Source organism: Limulus polyphemus, unplaced genomic scaffold, assembly GCF_000517525.1.
Source record: "Limulus polyphemus unplaced genomic scaffold, Limulus_polyphemus-2.1.2 Scaffold821, whole genome shotgun sequence".
NCBI lineage: Eukaryota > Metazoa > Arthropoda > Merostomata > Xiphosura > Limulidae > Limulus > Limulus polyphemus.
The window spans coordinates 7563-26954 of record NW_013666431.1 but is presented as its reverse complement, the minus strand read 5'-3'; the positions used below and the strand labels follow the sequence as shown (position 1 = coordinate 26954).

Here is a 19392-nt window from a genome sequence, read left to right as displayed (position 1 = left end):
TGTGGTAAAAGAATGTTTTTGAAACAAATACTACAAGTTCTTGTCACATATAATGCAAATATTTTCTCTAACTAACCAGTGATCTTTTTTTCTTTAATTTACATGATATTACTTGAACAAAATGTTGAAAATCTTTTACTTTTATTGTATTTTAGGACATGAGGAAAGGAAAGTTGGCTGAAGGAGAAGCCACCCTTCGAATGAAGGTGACTCTTGAAGAAGGAAAGCAGGACCCTGTAGCATATAGAATTAAATTTGTTGCCCACCATCGAACAGGAAAAACTTGGTGAGTAATGTTAAAAGGTAGAAAAATTTTTATCACTTTTTAACATCAGTAAAATGCAATAGCTATTTCATTTTGCCTTATTGCCGATTCTGAGAATGTGGGCTCTGAATTTAATATACTGCAACAGAATTTTATATTTCATTGATCGGCAATTATATTTGAAAAGTGCTAGTTAGTGACATTATTTTTTTTTCTGATAATTTAATGTTATTTTAATGACTAAAAGAATTGTGTACATTTGTTTCTTGTACTTATTAATTTCATAAACACTTATTCTTTGTTTTAGCTAATATGCATTATGTATAAGGAATATCTATTGAGGGATGCAAGTAAAACAATTATTGAAATGGCTTTATGCTAAAAACTAGTTTAAAATATTCAGTTTAATGTACTTTATTTTACCTGTATATTTAATTAACAAAATCCAAAATTTTTGTACAATATTCTTCAGGTGTATCTACCCAACATATGATTTTACTCACTGTCTGTGTGATTCTTTAGAGCACATTACCCACTCTTTGTGCACAAAGGAATTCCAGTCCAGGTAATTCATTATAACTTTTAGAATGTTTTTGCAGTTTTTGGGCTATTGGAGTAGTAAAAACCTAAAAGCCTTGTACTTTTTCCTTGATGAAAAAAAGTAGTAATTTTGTTTCAATGTTTGATAACCTATGTATTTTATACTTAACAAAAGCCTGGAATAATTATACACGACATTACATTTTTCAGTTAGGTAGTCATTTATAATGATGTAAATACATTTTAATATCTTGCAAAATTATAAACATTTTAATATATAAAAAAAGCTACATTAAACAGTACTTGTACTGTTAAAGAGAATATTTTATTGTATTAACTTCATATAGTCACAAGGATTGGGCAAGACTGTTTTAGGATGTTAGCAGAAATTTACATGTTTCTTTACTTTGAATGTAGAACTTTAAATTTTGTGAAAAAATTTCACATTTCATACATAATACTTTTTTTTTAAATTTTGTGCCAGAAAAAGAAAACAGTAAATGATAAGACTTAATTTTCAACTTAGGAGGTCTTCCTACTACTGGCTTTGCAATGCTCTGGACATATATTGCCCTGTTCAGTGGGAATATGGTCGACTGAACATGAATTACACTGTTGTCTCCAAAAGAAAAATTGCTAAGTTAATATCAGAAAGAATTGTAAGGTGAGTTGCAAAAAAAGTAAGTTTTTAAATGTTTTTACAGAAGAAAACATCTACATGCAGACTTTTTTTTCTTTTAGGAATTTAATATTTGTGACTTAGATGGAAACATTTTTTAATCTAATTTATAAACCATCTTTCTGGTTTCTTGTTTTTAGAGACTGGGATGACCCACGCCTTTTCACCCTTACAGCACTAAGAAGACGAGGATATCCTGCCGAGGCTATTAATAACTTTTGTGCTCAGGTAATGCAGGGCCTTATTGAATATTATCAAAATTAGTTTAGAAATTAATGAATTAAATAATTTTATGTAGCAGTACTTTTGCAGTACAGCTGCATAATACTTATGAAGACTGTAGTATTTATTAAGCAGTGCTTCTGCATAGCAGCTACATAATACTTATGAAGCAGTGCTTCTGCATAGCAGCTACATAATACTTATGAAGCACTGCTTCTGCATAGCAGCTACATAATACTTATGAAGCAGTGCTTCTGCATAGCAGCTACATAATACTTATAAAGCATTGCTTCTGCATAGCAGCTACATAATACTTATGAAGCAGTGCTTCTGCATAGCAGCTACATAATGCTTATGAGTCACTGCTTTTGCAGCACAGCTACATAATATTTATGAAGCTTCAAGTCACACGATAGTGTGTCGGGCTGGCAAAAAACAACACATGACACCCAGTGTCTTATTAACAGGAATGAAAACTCTGGGTTTTTCAACCATCAGTATAATTGCCCCGTTAATCAAAACTCTTCCATTTTTTTGTGTGGTAGACCTCCTTACCTTACATGCTAAATTTCAAAGAAATCGCTTTGACCTTGATCATTTTACAGCAGGCCAAACTTAGCCTGAAATTCTTTTTCTCCTTTTTTGCACCAGTGACAAAAAAAAAAACTTCCCATTAATTGATTTCTTTCAAATTTGGTAAATAGCTGGCATATATTAACAGCAAATTTGGTTGTAGCAGCTCAAGTATTCTCATTAATATGAGCAAAAATAAGCAAATATAATTGTTAAATCTCGTAAATTTTTGCACTCGGCTGTAGAAACATTGGCTAACTCAATCTTGCTGAAATGTCTACCACACATTCTCAAAAATTGTCCATTTTTACTTTTATAAAAATCAGACACGAAATCCAGAAGTTAAGAGTCCAAAACCACCATTGTGTAAGAATTTTCACTGTGATTTTTACATACTATTTTGCATCAGACTTCAAACTATAAAATGCATCCCAGTACATGATTGCCTTCATTTATGGTATATAGCTAGCATATTTTATAATATCACTTTATCTACTGTATAAAACTATACAAGGAACATGATATCTATTGAAAAAACTACTTGGTTGAAAAGGGTGTGGATAAAATAAAGCAACTGAAACATATGAACTCAAAGTTATTGAGGTATTAAAGAAACCCACATGCAATTATAATGTCTCCAAAAAATATACCTTCCCATTGAACTTTGTATTTAATAGATAATATAAAACCACTTGATCTGTTAACAGTATTATGTTAGCCTTATTATCATCTCTGATTAGAACTTAATTACAGTGATGGAAAAATTATTGTATCACCCAATTTTTTCACACTTTTCTTGGTTCCTGTAATTTTTTACGAGATTGTGCATTGTGGAAGTGTCAGTACTAATGTAAAATGGTTATGGACATTGTGTGGTATAAACCGACTCGTATTTCAGTCATACAAATGCATACAGGCATTTTTATTAACAAACCAATTGTGACAGATGTAGCAGTTTATCAACAAATACGAAAATGTTCTCTGAGTAAGAAAACCTAGATTTAATGATAATGCCACTAATGTAATTGACATAAAGTAGTCACAGAGTCTGTTTCTTGTTTTAATATTTGGTTGTTCCCCTTCTGGCCTTGATAACTGCTTGACAATGCCATAGAATAGAGTGCAAGAGGGACTGAATGTAGGCAGGGGTGAGTTCTTGATGTCACATGATAATTAGGGCTTCCTGCAGTTCGAAGGTGCTTCCCAGTTTTTTCTCTTGCAGTTTGTTACCCATTACCTTCCATCAGTTTTCGATAGGGTTGAGATCTGGGTTGCTGCTAAGCCAGTGTAGTGTCTTGATCCTTTCCCTTTGAAGATAATGCTTCAACTGGAGCAATGAATTAAAACCTAAGATCTTTTCAAAACAAGAAGAGTGAAATTTCCTCCTTATTTCACATCTACTGCATAGAGTGTATGAATATTACCAACCTTTTTAGCCCTGTGGCATGGAGCAGAGTCATTCTGGAATGTGCACTTGTCAGCACCACCAAAGAGATCCAGAATTGTTGGCTTTAACCAGAACTTGAGGAACTCAATGTACTTGTTGATATTGACAATGCCTTTAATACAATGCAGAGGTACCACACCCTGCCCAGAGATGCACTCCCATGTCATTTGACCTTGTGGATGCATCACGGTTGCACTCAAGTATGCTGGATGAAAGTTTTCGACATTGATGTCATACAAAGTGCTTCCCATCATATTTATACAAGTTGAACCTTGATTCATCTCAGAAGATAACTTTGCTCCACTTTTCATCAGTCTAGTCATCACACTCTTTGGCCCAGTTAAGCCTCATCTTCATCATCCTGTTGATGAGGAAGGGTTTCTTTCTTGGCCATCTTTTCTGGAAAACTGGCTAAACACAGGTGAGAATGGATGGTGTGTGCAGTGACAGTGACCCCTGAAGTTTCCTGCCATGCTTTTTGAGTTTTGTGGACAACAGTTGACAATAGGCTTCTAAACTGATTCTCAGTAAGAACCTCTATTTATGGCCAAATAACAGCTGATGCAATACCCAGTCAGCCTACAAAGCTGCTGATGTAATAATTGAACAGTATTGAATCATCCAAAAAACACATTTGCACCTACATGCATTAGGGCCTCAAAAGAGATGATGATTCTGAAGAAAAATGTGAAAAACTGGATGATGCAATAAATTTTTCCACCACTGTATTTTCTTGTCATTTTAATAACTTATTTTTATTTTAACCTTGGGTTCTAGCTTGGAGACTGGTTGAGTAAATTTTGCAGTACCTGCACAGTAAGAGTGGGGTTTTCTTAGCCATTCTCATTTTCCTCCCACATCCAATTCTTTTTTCATTGGACTTGTTAATATATGCTGCCTGTAGTTGGACAACATACTGTCATTGATAGCCTGCCCTCTTTTCTGGGTCTTACATTTGTTTACATATATATAGTTACAATGCTATATATTATAAATCATTGTAAGTTATATCTGTCTATATCTATATAACTTATGATGATTTATATGCATTTGAGTAGGACAAAAGAGTTTGCTTAATCTCTGAGCAATCTAGCTATTAAATTTCAAATCCCTACCACTAACGAAGATAAATGTTTGGCCTAATTTTTGAAGTTGGTAATTATTAAATAGTAGATCATTCATATACTTGGGTCAGTGATATAAACTCTAAAGATTTATAAAAGAAAAACCTCACATAATGAATTGATGCTCAACTTAGTTATGTGTTTATATAAATATAATAGTACTTTCTCTTGTCTGTCCATGTAACTACTTCACAAGGTGTGGATGGATCTTCACCAAAATTAGTATGGTGGTTCATTAGGTCCATGCAGGGGTACATACAAATTTTCAGTTTTGAATTTTATGGTTTTTATTAGCATTTTTGCAGTTTTTACCACTGCCTCATCTTCTGTGGATGGATCTTTTCCAAATTTGGTATGGAAGTTCATTGGGTGCATGGAGAGATACATACAAATTTTCAGTTTTCCACTTTGTGGTTTACAGTCTTTTATGAGTGTTTTTGCATTTTTTACCACTACTCCTCCCCTTCTTGATGGACCTTCACCAAATTTGCTTAATCTCTGAGCAATCTAGGTATTAAATTTCAAATCCCTACCACTAACTGTATACTTTTATAGTTGGGTATGTGCAGAGATATATACAAAGTTGCAGTTTCACGTTTTGTAGTTTTTATGGGCTTTTTTTACAATTACATACAAGGAAAGCAACTTTTCATGTCATAAGATAACCTTTCATTAATCATGCATTTACATAACTTCTGTCCGGGGGGGGGGGGGAGATACTCCAGCTAGTTTATAATTTACCTCTATTTGGAGCTGGAGTCAAACTTTCAACATTACTTGTCAGCTTATCTGTATTAAGTTAATTGTGAAGGTAGAACAAGCAAACTTGGTTGATTTCTAGTTGGTTTATAATATTTCTCAACTTTTGTTAGGCAGAATGACAATGTCAGGTAAAATAAACACTTTTACTGTCAGTTACTGTGTTGTGCTTGGTGAAACTATAAATATCCTGATACACTAAAACAAATGAGCTTTTTCTTGTATGAACTGAGTTTAATAACATGCATGGTTGAATTATAAAAAAAAAAAATTAATCAGAGGTTTATTTGTAAGAATGCAATGCATTTTACCATTTACTAATTTGCATATTTTTTTGTATTGTGTTTTCAAATCATATTTACAACTTAATTTTACTAACGTGTATGTTGCTACAAATGTGTAACTTTTGGAAAGACTTGGTAAAGCTGTAAACTAATGAATACTTAAAAGAGTGTGTACACGAATGTGTATGTTGACGTCAATAAACATCTTGCAATCAAGAATCATATTACCCTCTGCCCTCAAGAAAGAAAAATAGAAAGTTTTATCATAGTGTTTGAAGTTTGAATATTTTGAATCCAGATGTTATTTTCTTTCTTATGCACCATTACTCATGCAAACATTATTATGCCTCTTTATAAGTGTTAGCAAGTGTCAGAAAAGCTTAATGCAGTAGTGATTATAAAATATGGAATGTGGTTTTAGATTAGTTAATGCCCTTGAGTTGAAAACCTTTGTTTTAGATGTAACATCTATGTGCCTAGTTTATATAATGAAAAGTTTTATGAATTTCTGTTAAAAACTGTAAATAAGTAACACCTGATTTTTTGAACATGTAAAGTTTTAAATCTGTCATGTAAAGTTGGTAATTAATCATTTTATTTATATCACGTTTTTTTTTAAAAACTGTCATATAATATATAATTTTCCCTAATCATTCTTCCATTAGATGGGGCTAACAGGAGCCCAGATATTTGTTGACCCACAGATGTTGGAAGCTTGTGTTCGTGATGTACTCAATACCACAGCACCACGGTATGACTTAGATTATAGCTCACCACCAGTTTCTTAATTGTGAGAAACAATAATAATACTTGTGAAATGTATACCAGGAATAACTACACTGTATGTAAAAATGATTAAAATGATAATTATAATTTGTAATAATTTAGCCAAGACAAGAAAAAAAAACACTATTATTAAATTCTAGAATATTTAAGAATTTCTAAATGAAAGTAAGCTAATCAATCGACTTTCTGGTTCATTTTTATCTGAAATGTGAATGATTGATTATTTAGCTTATGGTTGTATATGAGCATTTAATTAGGTAGAGATAGCTTTACATCTTTATAGTTCATAACATTTCACTTTCATATGAAGAACAGCAAAGCCAACATAGCACTTTTGTTTATTTAAAATCAAGAGTGTTGACTCTGAAGTATTGTCAACCACTTTAATTTAATGGCTGTTTTGAGGGCATCTTTAAACTGGAGTCATCTGTTCATATTTATGTCTGTTGAGTTTACTAGCCTCTCCATTTCCTCTTCAAGAAATGTATTGACTGGTTCAATATAATCGGGGCAAGTTGTAATTGTACTAGCTTATGACAACACAAAAAGGTTATTTGCTGTGGTCCTTGCAAAGGTACCACTCTGCAGAATATGGAGATTAATAATTCCAACAAAGCTTATTCCTGCTCACAAGTGCTTCCAACAATGCCATATGTGTGTTCCTATATGAAAATGGGTTGGGTCTGGTTCCAGATCCTCTCCAAATGGATACAAGTGTTATCTGGCTGAAGGTTGAGTCATGACTTATTTTAATATAAAAAGAATATTTTCAGTAATTTAACTATAACAAACGGGCCTAGACATTAGAGTTTTGAGATATACCTGTCTGTTAAACAGTTTTAAATTTAGTTTATTTGTATTAACTAAATGGTATCCTGTCCAGGTACAAGCAATAGTAAAGAAGAAATATCATAAAATTATGATTGGCACTGTATTTGGTTAGGTTGCACATTTGTTATGGAATTAGGTTTAATCAAAAGGACAGTAGGTTTTAATAAATAGGTTTTTCTTATTATTAATATATATATGTATATATTATAACCTTATGCTTATTGCTTCAAGCTATTGGTACACAGGAGTAAGTATTGGATAATTTAGCATCATAGGCTGGACATAGATAAAAGTTACAAGACAATTGTATTAAGACTAAGACATATAAGAATTATTGAGTGAATAATGTACAAGCAGCTCTGAATGGCCTCTGTGATATTCCTGGTTTAGAGGAATGTCATACAGGAAAATTACCTTGAATAAAGAAAGGCTCAAAGATTTGGTTGGAGAACAAGTACAGAAAAGAAGCAAACACATATGATGAACTCAAAATGCTGTTTATTTCATGTTATACACTTACTTTACATTGTTTTGAGTTGAAAAATACAATTGAAGTGAAATAAAACTAAAACTAGAAGTGAAAACTAATAATAAGATATAACAATGCACAGTTGCATATATGACAATGAGCATATTTGGAAACAGCACTTTACAGAACATCATGGACCTTTCAACACAGGAGCTTATTTCTCTGAACCAAAAACTTCCTTCACAATCCACATTTTCTCTATGATTGACCAATAATAAATTTGATTCTAAGACTTATCTCTGCTTCAATCTGATAATCCTCTATTACACAAGGAAAAGTAGCATAGAATACAACTGCTCCCTAAAACAGTAACTTCTGTGATTGGATTATGCTACAGAAAGTAACACCAAACTGAGTTTTGCACATTACGTAATATAAATTTAGTGTGTTACAGAACTAAAAATTGGAAAATTTTAAAAGCTTTGCTGGTACAAAATATATGTAATATGTCATATTTGCTTATTGCAACATGTACATAGCCTGTTGCTTTTCATTTCAAATACATTAAAAGCTGTACTCAAAAGAAAATAATAAACCCTGAATATCCACTCAGTAAAATTTGGGCATTTGAGATACACGTAGTGTACTTTATTTTTCTATTTTACTTTTGTAGCAAACATTCTTAGAATAGGTCTCAGTTTGATATTGTTTTGTAACTTTTAAGTTCCAAACAGCATTCAGCTAATATGGTATTGCTGCAAAAACAAGTATTGATCTCACACGTTTAACATAGCCATAATGCAGAACATGTCTTTAGAAACTTTGGTTTGTATTCATTAATTTTGTATATACTTCTAATAATAGCTATTTATTTTTGAAATTATAACTAGTTTTTCACTCCCATTTTTTATCAGAATAAACATCTTTTTAAAAACCAATATAAGGTATATGTATATAATTTATATAAGTATTTACTTACATATAGGTCTCATAATAGACTTAAGAAATTATATTTCAATATTACATCATGTAAACAAAGTTAAAAATATTATTTTTTGTAGCTCTTGTATAGGATAATACACTTGTACTCGTTACAGACAGCTAAATAAGGACCTGATTGCAGAAGAGTATATTCACGACCACAACTGATATATCACACTTGCTACTAGATAAACACCTTGTGAGACGTGTGTGTTATTCACTGTCATAAATGCATTTCAAAATATAAAATTGTCCAATTTCTTGTTTGATAGTGGTATGAAAAAAAATACGTATCCATAATGAGAAATACTTTTACAATTATTTCTTTGTCCCAAAATTATAAATGTAAAAAAATAACTGCTCAGACTGAAATGTTGTACAGTATTGGTGGGTTAAATAATATTTAATCCTGTTTGGCTGGTTTTAACTTACATGTCTGAACCTGAAAAGAACCTGCCCCAGACAGTTGGGCTTACATTAATGTTGAGCTCAGACACAACTACTGTTTTTGTGTGCTATCTATACACCCTCTTCACCCTAAGTTCTTTTTTATGCAAAGTAAGTGTCATGTGATCTGATATTTCAGCGGTATGTAAAAGTAAAGAATATAGTATGTTGTCTGTTAGCAGTATGAATAACATCAATATAGGAAAAAAAGGTTCAGATAGAGAAAAAGTATGTCAAAATCTCAATAAAGATGTTTGGACATTTCCATGATGTGGAAAGGGAAAGGTTAAATAAAAGCTGGCCAAACACAACAAGTCATTGAAGAGTGGTTACAAGCCTCACAAAATGCATTTAGAAGGATGTAGACTCGCTTTCATACCACTGTTACAGTTGGCCAGAGGCTTGGACAAAATAGGCCCCTTGTTGACAACTCTGTAAAAACAGATTTTATTTTGCAACTTAATTAACAGTTCATAGAAGTAACTGAATGACATGCCAGCATGCAAACTGCCAGAAATAGGCTTTGTAAGGTTGATCTTTATAGCCAATATTGTACATTCTTTAACTTGTCATCACAAAACAACTCTTCTTCAGTAGTGTTAAGAAGGTTTGGTCAGGACAAGCAACATAAATGTTTTGCATAAAAATGGATTTGTGAGCATTCAAGGATTTGCTTTGTACTAGATCCAACCCCAATTTCCCAGTAGAAAGACACATGTAGCAATAATGGTTTACTAGTCTTGTCAATTTTCAGTATTAGTAACCACACTGTACAAAATATGACACTTGAGTGTCATATGATATAAGTATATAGTCTTACTTACATCCATTAACTTTGGTCAGAACTTCTGTCTCACGGGCTGTAATTAACACTCAAGTGATTAGCAACTATCTGAAAAAAGAAGGCATTGAGTAAATGGACTTTTAACCAGATTTGAATCTGATTGAACATATGGGATACTCTGGGAAGACTCTTGGCAGCACATGGTACACCTCCAGGCAGTGTTGATGAACTGGAAGGAGCTCTGGTGGAGGATTGGGCCATATTAATGTAACTGCTCAATTATTCATTCACCTTAAACATGTAATATTATTGTACAACTTGAATTAATATCGATGGTGATCAAACACTATTAACATTCTTATCACTTGTTGGGTTGCAAAGTCTGTAGTTTGAAATAAGCACTTATGAACATGAATACAATAATAGATATTTGCATAAGTATGAGCTCAGGGTTGCCATTTTCATTACTTATTATCAGCAGTTGTACTTAGTCATAGATAGATAAAAAAGAAAACTGATTGTTCCATATTTTTAGCAGTGTATTACAGTTTCTGTTTATCCATTAATTATTTTGATATTGTATTCCTGTAATAATTAACAAGTTTGACAGAACTGAAGGAGTTATTTAAGGAGTTATTTTCAGTTTACACATTTCACAGAAGAACTCAGTTTTTAAAATAATATAAATTTTTTTTGACTATTTTACATTCAATCAGTACAAAGTTTCATGATCAAATGCATATTGTTGGGTTTCAGTTCACGTGCTGGACATAGCATAGATAGCCCATTGTGTAGCTTTGTGTTTAATAATGAACAAACCAAGGTGTTTTGTTACTAAAAATTACACATTTTAAACCTGAGTTCAGAAGTTTCTTTTAATTGATCTAATATTTAGGTCTTTGTTATTTCTTACACAATGGAAACTTGTGTATGCATAATTAGAAAAGTGTTAAACGTGAATAAAAGTATTAAGTTTCTTCAATTTTATATAAGTGATAATTTCCACTTGTCCCCTAGTGGTTCAATGTTAAGCTTATTAACTTACTGTGCTAAAATTAGACTTACTACCCTGAAATAGTAGCATAAAATACAGTTTATTTATGTGATTATATAATTATGACAAGTTTTATGTTAAAAATTCCATTTAAAGACTCGAGAAACCACAGAAAGGTTTTGAGAGCATATCCTTTATTTACATAATTATCAGAAATTGGAAAATTAAGTTATAGCTAACACAATAATATTGAAAGCCAAGTTGTGCATGTTTTTACATTATTTAAAACATAGACATTATTAGCAGGGTCTTTAGATGTACTAGTATCAATTACTGCTCACAGAAACTAAAAATAATTTTAAAATGTTTTATTACTAGAACCATGGCTGTCTTAGAACCACTGAAAGTGACAATTTTAAACTTTCCTCATACCAAATGTGTTCAGATTGAAGTTCCCAATTTTCCAGCTGACCCAAGTAAGGGGACCCACATGGTGACCTTTGGAAAGGTCATCTACATTGAAGAGTCAGATTACAGAGAGGTCAGAGGCGTCTTTGTAGCATTTTCTAGAATTAGTTAACGACTCTGTCAACAATTTTAAGTAGCAGTTAGATGAATAATCTTGAGTTTTCTTGTCAAAAAGAAAAGATTGAATAACCTTTTAATAAAAATTGTATTTTAGCACAAAAATTTAGATTCATTAAAAGATTGTAGTTTAAATGTTAAGAACCATATTTATATAAATGATCTATACTTTTAAAGATATATCTAATTTTTCTTTTCAACTTCACTGTTAGTTTTATGACCAGTTTTACAGTTACACAGTTTGTTTTGGTAATTTATTTGAGTGAAAACCAGCCATACTACAGTCCTGTAGTTTTGTATTTCATAGTGATTTGGTTAGAATTGATACCTCTACTATTTTTATAATTATCACACTCAGTTGAATATCATTCAAAATACTATTGTAGGAAAAAACAAAAATTAGTTTTAGGTATGAAAAATAATGTTGATATTTTAACAGATCCCAGAGAAGGGTTACCGACGGCTATCTCTGCAGCAGCCAGTAGGACTTCGTCATACTGGATATGTAATAATTTTTCAAAAGGCCATTAAAGTAAGTTTTTCTTTCTTTTGTGCTTTTGGTACAATTGTGTGCTTGCTTTTCATTCAAATCTACTGAAGTCTAGTTAGTTTAAACTAAATGTTTCAACTTCCACAACTTGGTTTTTAACAGTATGTTAATATTACTCTGTACAAAATATTAGGTTTTATGTAATAAAATAGTGAAACAATAGGCAATAAAATTAAGTTATCAATAAAATTAACTGAAATAAAAGAAAAAATAAGAAAAACAAGTATATTTAAAATAATTTGCTGACTTTAAATTGTCAGCCAAGAATCTGTACTTTTCATATAAATGTTGAAATATTCAGGACTAGTCTTGGTCATTTTGGAAACCAATAGTGTTATTACAAATGATAAATTTCTCATAGTAGTGAGAAACACAAAGAAATTATGAAGTAATCTTTTGATAAACCAAATAGTGAATGCTAAATAGGCCATGATTTCATGCAAATACCTGTAGTGAGTTTTTAAATGGAATATGGTATTGAAAAATTGGTATAAATATATATTTGATGTGTACAACTCTTACTTTTTGTATGTCATTTATTCTCACCAATAATTTGTTAATTTTACATTGTTTGCTTGGAAAAAAGGCATAGTTGTATTTTATTATTATATCCATTCATACAGGATTCTACAGGAAGAGTGATTGAGATAGAAGTGACTTGTCAGAAAGTTTCAGATATGGAGAAACCCAAGGCTTTCATACACTGGGTTAGTGAACCACTGACATGCGAGGTTCGGCTCTATGAGCGTCTGTGAGTATTTTTCAAACATCAAGTACAATGGTGAAAGTAATTGCAAGTATAATTTATATATATACACACACACACAGATATACACAAAATTGTGTATTTAATAGTTCAAAACTACAACTTTAAATGTCAAAACTGTGGTGTTACTCAAGTTTTCACTGGAACTGTGGTGGTTAAATGATTTTATATGTGTTATGTGTAATTGGTGGGTGTATAAGAATGTAAATCTCTCGACATCCATGCTTTCATATTAGAACTTTACAACCTTTTGATTGAACTCTCTCATAACTCAAATATGAAGCAGCTTTTAAACTAATTGACTTTTTTTTCAACTGTAAGTATCTTATTTATGCTTATAAAACACCATTTGTTTTAATTTTTAGAATAAATTATGAAGCAGTTCACCAAGTTAAATAAATTTGGTTTCTAAAAGATAAACTCTAAAAAATTGATTTTTTTTCCTCATCATTTCCTTGAAAGAATAAAAATATTGTGATGATTTTATAGCCATTAGTCTTAACAAGCAAATTGATTGTAAAAAGACTAATTAGAATTTCTGCACTATTAAAAGGTTATAGAGAATTTTTGGGAAGGAAGAATTAGACTTCTCTAAGCCATATTAAGCTGTCAATGAAAACATTTGTTTTAGATATAGTTTCATTCTTTTTCTGAATGGGTTTCTTTTTTGGGGACAGTAAGTGATTTTGGAGTAGGAATACAGGTTGTGAAAAAAAAGTAAAGTAACTAGACCATCATAGGCTGATTCTGCTCTCAACCTTCTACATGTTTAAAATTATCAGCACTTCCAATCTATAATCTTTAGTGCTTCTATCCTGTACATAAACTGTTATTATACAAACCCTAAAATATATTACTTAGAAAAATCTTGTATGTTAAATATTTTCTTTCAGTTTCAACCATAAAAATCCGGAGGATCCCAATGAAGTTCCTGGTGGGTTTATTTCAGACTGCAACAAGGTAAATGAGCTTCTGTTTACTTTGCTTTTGTCAAAATTGAGGAGAAAATATGCTGCAAACACTTAACAAGACTTTATCTTATAGTAAAAAAAAAAAAATCTGAGATAATTTAACCTAGGATCTTCATCAAATAATTTGATGTTAAAAATGTTACCCTGCATGTTATTACAACTTAAGCAGCAGAATAAGAGTTCAGAAAGGTATTTTCTGTTGCTTGAGAACCCATATATGGATGTTATCCTTCCCTTATCTTCCTGAAAATGTACTGTCTATTAGCTGTCTGTATGTGAAAATCTTACAAGGAGATTCTCTAATATTTTAAATATATAAGTAGCTCTTGAGTTTTATGCTGTAATGATCTTGAACTTTATCAAAATAAAGTTTAGTGACCATCAATTTTGTTGTTGTTCTTGTTGCATTGAACTGTACACAAATATGTATTTGCATAATGAGCATGGTGCTCATTAGGCACTGTCTAAATATATTCTTGAAGAAATAAGAAGAAAAATGTGTTATGGCACACAGCATGTAAAAATGTTTTTTTTCTCAGGATTCCCTTAAGGTGATCCCAGGTACTCTGATAGATACATCTGTAAAGTCAGCAAAAATATATGACAAGTTCCAATTTGAAAGGCTTGGATTCTTCAGCATAGATACAGATTCAACACCCCAAAAGGTAAATTAAGATATTTCTCTATGAATTATTAAGGCTTCAGCTATAGTGTTAGGGGTTTATAATGAAACTTTGTTTTATGTACTATCTGAATAGCCGAAGTACAAGCAGCAAGATTAGCTTAGATCACTTTTTGATAGGACACTCATATTGGGATTTAACATTGTTTCTTTGATGTGAATTGGCAAGAAACTTGATAATACATAAGTGAATTTTTTTATATATAAAAGTAAGATTACAAAATAAATGTTAAGTCAGTGTTATGTGAAATTCTGCCAAACATTGGCTGTTATCCCTTCTAAGATTGTGGTTTTTAACTTTGCAATCATAAAGACCTTAGCAGTTGACATTTTGTATTCTAGGTTACATATCAAACATTTGATTTCATTACCTATTGGTAGACCAAGAAACCCTTGGTTACTCCTTTGATATTTCAATTTATCTACCTTATAGACCAAAAAAATCTTCATTTATGCCTTAGACATTTTAATTCATATACCTTTGGCTATACATCTGACAATTTGCTTCCTACACTTTGAGCAGTAGATCTAAAATATATTTGGTTATACCTCAGGCATTTAAATCCATATATTATATTGATTAAATTCTATTGATATTTTGTTACACCTCAAACATTTGAATTCATACATCTTAATTCTACCATTAGAAGACTAATTGCATAAGAGAACTCTGTAAAGTTAAAAGCCTGGACTAAAAAAATTTGATGTAATGCCAACCTGCAATTTGTTCCATATTATCTTACTTCCTTGGAAGGTTAGCGGTATCTTCATTTATCTTTTGTCGTTCACAATATGAAACAAACATCAAATAAAGATATATTTCTGCCTTTAAGCATTCAATTGATTATGATTAGGTCTCTTTTACAAAAATTTATATAATATTTTTGTATCCAACTATTTAAAAGTTGATGTATGAAATTTGATTTTTGTTTTCAGCTTGTATTTAACCAAACAGTGACCCTGAAAGAGGATGCTGGGAAGAACTGATGATAGAATTCTTTAAATTATTAGTGTCTTATAATTTCTAAAAATATTATTACATAGCTGAAAGTTTTGAACATGAAACACACAGTGATTTAGTAGCAATTTCTAAAAACTGGTGAAGGTAATGTTACCATTTCTTGTGCAACAGTTACCAGCTTTGTGTCAAGGGTAGCAAGAATTTATGTTAAGTAACGCAAATTTTGTACTAATATAGCATACAATTACTCTATCTTAGCATCATACACAGGCACATAGTTTTCTATGGTTCTCTACAGTAAATTTTAACCAAAGTTCTCACAGAACATATAAACAGGAGGAAATAAAATTTCTTTTTATCTTAGAAGTTTTTGTTGCGATTTGTATGATGTAATGAAGTTAACTTATGAATATTCCTAACAGACGTTTTTGTATTTAAGACACCTACCTGAGGTTTTCATATGTGAATTAGAGTATTAACAGGTAAAGTTTTAGTTATGAACCACTATCAAGGACATATAGTATATGGTGACTGAAATCTGCTATGTGTTGATACTAATGCATAAAATTTAAATCTAATATTTTTAACCTGTATTTAATAGCTTAATCTTCCAGTGATTTATTTCTTGCTGATTTAGATTTCTACACTATACCACATTAAATTGCAAAAAAATGTTCATATTATTTAACTAAAACAATCAATGTGTCAGTGTTCTTAATTTTGGAGATTTTATTAAAAATAAAGCTTTGAATATTAAACTAAGTCCAAGTCAGGAATCAGTGTTTGACCATCCATTAGTATGACATTATTTATTAGATTTTTCAATTAAGATAGTATCGTGTAAAAATCATAACATTTTTTGTTTAACTTGTGAATTAGGTGTGGTTAAAGTTGCAGGTCATAAGGTACAAGTTTCAGGCTGCAATGTGCCATTAAACATACATTGCACTTACAGCTGTCAAGACATTATAATAGTGACAATATCCCACTATTTGGTTAATAATATCTCTATAAATGATGAGGGTTGTTGGCTTTATGCCTTCCCTCTGGCCAGCAATTCTAAATTAAAGATTGCTATTGTTATGCATTCACTGTTGGGTTTTTTTGACTTGACCATTTACCACATCAGTCACACAAAGTTGAAGGGGCTAAATACATACCATTTTATTTAGCAAGTTACATCAACAATTTATTATAATCAATTCGTAATGCATTGGTTTATAACCTTTTAACTTCAGTCAATCACAAACTCTTCTTTCACAAGTTTAACTATAAAAATTTGTAAATTGTGAACTTTCTTTAATGAAAATAATGTGACATCCAGTATCCTTCAAGATATTGTTTCTATACAAATCACAAATAAATCATTTTAACAATATCTACTATAATAATAAGAATAACGTGTGTGTCAAAAAGGTCTAGGTTTTAGTATTGTACAAGTTATTTCTTATCCATGCATATCTGGCATAATAATTGGTCATTTCACCAAAGTAATAAATGTTAAGTAAAAGTAAAACCCCTAAAGACCCTACATTGTGATATGCACATACATGTTTGTGTATTTTTTACAATAACACATAATGTTGCTAAACTCCTTTTGCTCTAGCTAATTACTGTTCTGGACCACTCCTCTATTGTGTCACATGTGCTTTCTAGTGAGAAAGATTTCTGCAAAATAGAATGTAAACTATGTGAAGGAGGATAGTGATATTTCACATTGGCAGGTCAGGTGATATCTTTAGGTTATCACTAAACATGCTAATGCTTAGTATATAGGGATGTGGTGAGAAAAGAAATAGCCACCGCATTCACTCTATGATGCTTACAAATAACTGCTAAAGTTGAGATATAGCCTTATTTCAGCACCTAATTGCCATTATCGAGTGTTTAACAGCTTGTGAGATTCCCAAGATCAAAAGTGCTTCCAAAGTGGAGAACTGAGAACTAGCTAAAGAGCCAAAGTGTTCATCTTGCTTTTTTCTTCTCACATGCTATCCAAAAAATGAGTCGAGTTTTTGCAATGGCTTTAGTATGACAGAAAAGCATCTTAAGAGCAATTGGGAACAGGCTATCATTAAGCACGGTAGTGTTTAGTATGTAAGGATGGGCCGAAAAAATTGGCAGCCGCATTTAATCTGTCACTCTATTATGCTTACAGATATCTGCTAAAGTTGATATCTTACAGATATGCTTACAGATATCTGCTAAAGCCTTATTTGATCACCTAATTGCTATTATTGAGTGTTTCACAGCTTGTACAACAGTAATATTATTCTGTTCTTCTACCACATGCATTTATGTGGGGAAATATTACAAATGAAAACTACTATTTAGCAGTGAGTTCAGTTTATAAGCAAATGTTGGGGTGAAGTTGGAAAGTGTGGGTTCTGTGAATATCCCCTTAATGTTGGACCAGTGCTACAGGGTATTTGTACTGTCCTAGAGGAACCAATCCAGCTTCACTACCCCCCAGTGTAACCCAAAATTAGAGAAATTGATAGGTTATTAACAATATATATCACCATTGAATTATAATAATAAAACAAATGCCCATTTACTAACTTACTACAATAAAATTGTTTTAAAAAGGGGGGTGGGACAAATAAAGTTGTTTTTTTTAATTAAGTATGATGTAGGTATGGTAATGTCAAAAGTACAGAAACAAAGTAGTTATGAATACACTAAACCATACAAAAATCCTTACATAAGTATCCAGTAAGTACTGAGTCAGTCTTACAAGCTTATGATTGTTAGCCACTCTAAGTCTGTATGACACTATTCAGTTTAAATGCTTTTATTCTAACCTGAGTTCATGCAACTGACAAGAATTCAACAATTAGTTGTAGGTAAAAGTTATTTTTTGAAACATTTGGCTACTTATGTAGCGATTTTTTTTATGATTTTGTGTATTCATCCGTACTTTATTTCTGTACTTTTTTGTCATTACCATCCCTACATCATACTTATTTTTTGCAAAGTGTTTTTCTACTTGTATATATATATATATATATATTCCTTTATTTTGCTATTGGAATGACCATTTTTGATGTGGGTAGTACACACACACCGAGAGGGATGGTATTATAGGATTTTGTATATAGTACTGTGACGTCTTAACCTGGACCTTGTTCAACAGATTCAAGAAGCTTTTCATAAGTAAATCTTGAAAGTTCCAATAAAAGTGCTATCAATTATATAATGTTGTTTTACATTTGTTCACACACTGTCCAGTCAGAGAATCCAGGTTGAATTCCTTGAGATATTTCCTCTTTTATCCTCGTATTATTAGTAAATACTAACAGATTGATAAATCAGTGTACCTGAAAATACCACAACAGTACCCATTTATTTGAGGAGGCTCTATTTCCAGCTTCAAAAAAATCTCAAGTATGAAGAACTGAAAATAACAAGAGAAGTTTGCAACACTAACGTCTTAATAGTTACATATCCAAAACTTAATCTGGTGCACCACACTTCTATCACAGGAATACTGTCTAAATGAAGTCTTAGAAAGACCAGATAAGATTAGAAATTAGTTACAAGTCAATGAAAGTTAACAAGCTCACAATGTAAATTAGAAATATTAGTCTTTTAGAATAATTCTAGAAATTACTTCAATAAAAAGTACCATTTTACTTGCTAGAAAACTAATGTTGATCGACTAAGATAATTTTAGGCTGCTAGAGAAAGCA

The 19392-nt window shown here is 31.3% G+C and overlaps 1 protein-coding gene across 1 annotated transcript in view; it reads left to right on the top strand.

Moving 5' to 3' along the window:
• LOC106460715 (probable glutamine--tRNA ligase) overlaps positions 1 to 16784 on the top strand; it is a 26550-nt gene extending 9766 nt beyond the window's left edge. Inside the window, exons 9-19 of the mRNA XM_013920451.2 lie at positions 156 to 286; positions 738 to 830; positions 1332 to 1469; positions 1625 to 1712; positions 6559 to 6644; positions 11564 to 11726; positions 12210 to 12302; positions 12944 to 13071; positions 13980 to 14046; positions 14597 to 14722; positions 15676 to 16784. Of these exons, the coding sequence (XP_013775905.1) occupies positions 156 to 286; positions 738 to 830; positions 1332 to 1469; positions 1625 to 1712; positions 6559 to 6644; positions 11564 to 11726; positions 12210 to 12302; positions 12944 to 13071; positions 13980 to 14046; positions 14597 to 14722; positions 15676 to 15726 (1164 nt within the window). The 3' untranslated portion in view covers positions 15727 to 16784. The remainder of the gene's footprint in view (positions 1 to 155; positions 287 to 737; positions 831 to 1331; positions 1470 to 1624; positions 1713 to 6558; positions 6645 to 11563; positions 11727 to 12209; positions 12303 to 12943; positions 13072 to 13979; positions 14047 to 14596; positions 14723 to 15675) is intronic.
• Positions 16785 to 19392: the final 2608 nt, after the last annotated feature.